Here is a 4549-nt window from a genome sequence, read left to right on the forward strand (position 1 = left end):
TTTTTTTTGCAAAATCTGACATATATGCCGCTTGGACGTGACGAGACGTCTGATTAGATGATGTCAATCTAGCCGTAGCCAGATAGTACTAGTTTTCTTTTGTCATAGCATGTATAATGAGATGAAGTGTGTACATCATTTTTGTAACTATTGGTCAACGATGTATTTTTTCAATAATGACAATTGTGTTGTAACTATTACATTTTGGTCAAAGTTTAACAATCAAGTGATTTTGTCTATGATGTGTATAATTTTGTCATTGTGTTACTTTCGTCAAAATACTCTTGTCAGTTTTGCATCTTTATTTTTGAAACAATGTTCAATATGGTTGATGGGTGGGCAGGGCAATGAACCCAAATTTTTAAATTCTCGGACGTCGCTATAGGCGTCTTTATGTAAGGTTTCACAGCGTCGCTAAATTAAGAACTGATGCATCGCTATGCACGTCGCTATTTAGAGACGCATATAACGACATTCTTGTTGCGACGCTTTTAGCGACATCGGGGGGTAAAAAAACCCATTGTATTTTCGACGCTACAACTGTCACAAATGCACATAACCTCTTGTAGTGCTCCTTGTCAAGCATAAACTCTTTACGTCTCAGCCACCTCCTGCTGATGACACTTACACTATGTCAAGCTTTTCCTTGGCCAACAAAGGTATCTCATTTCATGTACAAGGCTTGACATTAGCTTCACTTGTCATGTACTATCCCGCCATATGAAAGCACCTCACAAATGCCATGGTCTAGTTGCCAAGAGATCATTGAGCTACTTACATCACACTCGCCATCATTCTCTCACCTACTATCGTCATAAGCACTCATCACCACTGCAACTCCAAGGTTTTATGCATAGCATTTCTGGGCATGTTTTTCTTCTTGCAGGTGGTGCTATATCTTGGCAAACCAAGCGCCGGGCCTCTCTTGCTCTATCATCCACCGAGGCAAAGTATATTGCAGCACCCTGCTGCTCGTGAAGCATTATGGCTTCATCAACTCCTAGAAGAGTTACCCATTCCATGTGCCATTCCTCCAATCATTCTACATTGTGACAATCAATGAGCTATTGGAATGGCGAAGAGTCCCCAGCTTACCGAGCGCACAAAGCACATCAAGCTGACGTATCACTTCATCAAGGAGCTAATTGAAGATAACTTCATCCACCTCAAATATATCTCTACCAATGAGAATGTTGGAGACTAATTTCTCACAAAGTCAGTCATTGCTAAGAAGCATGCCCTTTGTTCTCCTCAAGCTGGCTTCATCTTTAACAACGTTGATTGTATTTCACCATGGTTTTATTTTGTATTTTTCAATTCGCATTTGAGGGGGATCTGCTAGCAAATTCTCTATACTTTCTACTATGGTTTTGGTTTGAGGGGGGGTGTGGAAAGTGCATTGCACTTTACACCTAGGCAATTAGAATTCAAACCTCACCAATCAAACCTTATCCCTACAACAGCTATATGCCTTGTCCATACCTATAAAAGACATTCCCATTGTATTGTTATAGTGAAGTTGAGTGTGTAGTTCAAATTCAAGTTTCCCACTCTACTTGGTGTCAGTTCCCCCTTCCCTTCTCTCATACACTTCTCTCCCTTCTCTATCTCCATCTCTCAGTCTACTCTCTCTTCCTCTTCTTTCTCACTCTATCTTCTCCTTACACAAGAAGTTTTGGACAAATTCTCACAATATTAATTCCCACATTGTCATCATCATGAGCTCCTCTGAGGGAGGTGCCGCATACCTAACTAGGTAGGATTGGGGGTAGGGGACCGCCGGCCCAATGGGGGGGCCGGTGGTGGTCCCCTGCCCCCAATGGTACCTAGCTAGATATGCGGTGCCTCTCGAGCACAAGCTCATGATGTTATGCATTGTATGAAAAACACTGAGAAAGACTCCGTTTTCCTACATGAGAAAATCTAAATTTTCTTGTGCTATCACTCAAGTTCACAGGAATTATCAAGCAGGCAATCTAGTGCCGGATCAGCACTAGGGTTGTATGGCAGTGCAAAGCAACACCAAAGGCCGCTCAGCCTCAGGCTCCCAAGGGCGAGACTATCATGAAACGCTAGTTGCTTGCATGTAGAGGAGCGAATATGAGCGAGCCCTCCCGCTCAGCATCATTCATGTGGTAGTTTGAAAGGCTTAATTTAACCTTAGGGTAAGGGTTTGATAAAATTAATGGTTAATTAGTCACGTCCTGGAATATCGATCTTTGAGTCCTGCAACTTTCAATCTTTTCTTGATCTCATGTGTCCGATAGATTGATCTTAAGACTCTTGCTTTGTGCTGCTTCTTCTTCTTCGTCTCTGATCGCTCTGTCGTAGCCCCTGTACAGATTTATCAAAAGCAGTGTAATTACGTACCGTATGAATGATAAAACCATGCGCGTCAGTACTGCAACTCTCATTAGCAGTTTCAAAACGGGCGAACGAGCAGCTGCAGATCTCCATTAACCCAATTTAAATTAATGGTCATTGGGAAAAAAATATGCATGCACATGTGCTGCGCTTTAATTCACAGACTAATGAGTTCGACCTTCACAGACTAATCATGAGTTCGCACGTGATCTGCAGCATGTGCTTCTACACTCTCGTTAAATTAGATGGCGTTAAGTTCAAGGCTATATTCGAATATTATACTTCGTCTTGTGCCACGTCGTCAGGACGGGTGAGCGTCCAGTAGCGCCTGCTTTAATGGATGTATTGATATTGAAGTTTCGCTGCTAGAGATGATGAGGAGCAGGACGACGTGGAAGAGGGGCTGCCGGCAGCTGAGAAGGGTGCAGCAGGCGGATGGTATGCTGTCTCTTGGCCGCTTGCTCCTGCTCATACGCTCTCTGCAGCCTGCGCTTTGACGCCTCCATCCTCTCTACGTATGACGCCGTACTCGATGTGCAGCTTCTCATGTGACTCTGCTGCTTGGGGCCGTTACTTGGTGGCGCCTTCAAACTCATCATCTTCTTTTGCGGTGCCCTCTGCTCGTTATCTTGAGCGTTGATCTCCGATTGCGCTGTCTTATGATTCGTAGGTTTTGGCTTCTGCTTCTGAGCACGGATGATGGCTTCCTTCCAAGCATCCGTGATCTGCTGCGCAAGGGCGGCAACGCGGGAGGCAGGATGCTTGCGGATGCCATTCACTAGCTTGCCCACCTGGGTTTCCTGCAGAAGACTCAGAACATGCTCATCTTGGGTTCGCCTCACCACCACCATCATCATCTCTTCCAACACCCGCTCCATCATCATGGCCTCTGCTGTATCGTCCTCCACCTCCTCCTCCTTGTACTGGTCTGCGCCTAGAGCCTGCAACACCTGCAATCTGGCCTTCAAGTCTAGCATCTCCGCGCGGACCACTTCGACGCTAGGATTGGACCTGAATGTCGCCATTCCGAGCTCCGACAATCTTTCTGTGTGTTCCTTTTCTCTCTCTCTCTCTCTCTCTCTCTCAATCTCTCAATATAAGAGCTTTACTCGAGAACGCGTTTTTTCTTCAAACTTCTGCTTTCTGCTTTCGCACGTTATTTGTTTTTGCTTTTCCACTTTTCGTCCCGAGTGGAATCTCGGATGCTGAAAGTAAAATTTGAAGGAAGAATTTTTCCGCACCTCACACCTTGAATTAACACGGTAATGCCAAGTGACATGGCTCACCTTCGTCCATTCTCTAAAACACTCGCAGAGAATCACGATTAATGAGGCTGATCACACCTTAAATTAGGAATATGAAAAGGTATTCCTAATTCAAAGATTCCACTCAAAAAACAAGAAAAACAATGCATTAATCTATAGCACGTAAGGCAATGACGAAGCACATAGATATGCAACAATATTACATAAGAAAGATGAATACAACATTGTGCATGGAGAGAGAGAGAGAGAGAGAGAGAGAGAGAGAGGGAAAATGCTAAAGAGAACTCAACAAAAAATGCTAAAAGAAAAATGAAAGAGCATAGAAACACCTAATTATATGGACACAAAAGGTCTTTTGACTTTCCATCTTCAATTCTCTTTTGACTTTCCATCTTCATTTGTCTTTTGACTTTCCGCCTTCATCTATCTTTTCATTTCCTAAACTCACCCTTCACTTATGCACTTAATATGTTTTGAAAGAAATTCTTTTTTTTGAGATTAGGGAGACCTAATCGCTTGCATTAGCAATCTTGTTCTTTACTGTTTGCTCGTTGTGTGAATGCTTAACTTGGGCAAGGGTAAAGAGAACTTTGCCCATTTTGACAGAGTTAAAATGTTGAGCGGAGGTAGGCTGACGCTCTGAGGCGGGGTAAACTCCGCCTTGTGCGAACTGCCTCTTGGACAATTGAGGTAAAACATACATGGTTTTCTACAAATTTTAAAATTTTGCTATGATGCATCATTGGACACTATAAAAGAGAGACGAACTTCCTTAAAAAAAAAAAAATGTTCCTTTTGTTTTCATTAATGGTATGCACAAAAGGGTGCTACACTCTCCACAAGGTAGGATGGCACCACAGACTATGGAAAACTAATTTACAAAGCTATAAGTTATTTCAAATTTGATTTATATTCTTTAT

At 43.0% G+C, this 4549-nt stretch overlaps 1 protein-coding gene across 1 annotated transcript; it reads right to left on the reverse strand.

The window, feature by feature from the left end:
* Positions 1–1691: 1691 nt before the first annotated feature.
* Positions 1692–3416, reverse strand: LOC147430314 (uncharacterized). The gene has a single exon (XM_086495644.1). The coding sequence runs from the start codon at positions 3387–3389 to the stop codon at positions 2730–2732; it is 660 nt and encodes a 219-aa protein (XP_086351770.1). The 5' UTR covers positions 3390–3416; the 3' UTR covers positions 1692–2729.
* Positions 3417–4549: the final 1133 nt, after the last annotated feature.

This window comes from Adiantum capillus-veneris, chromosome 22 (genome assembly GCF_014529385.1).
Source record: "Adiantum capillus-veneris isolate H3 chromosome 22, ASM1452938v2, whole genome shotgun sequence".
NCBI lineage: Eukaryota > Viridiplantae > Streptophyta > Polypodiopsida > Polypodiales > Pteridaceae > Adiantum > Adiantum capillus-veneris.

Bases quoted from the DNA above. Each gene is read 5' to 3' on its own strand.
- LOC147430314 (XM_086495644.1), bottom strand. From the start codon at position 3,389: ATGGCGACATTCAGGTCCAATCCTAGCGTCGAAGTGGTCCGCGCGGAG.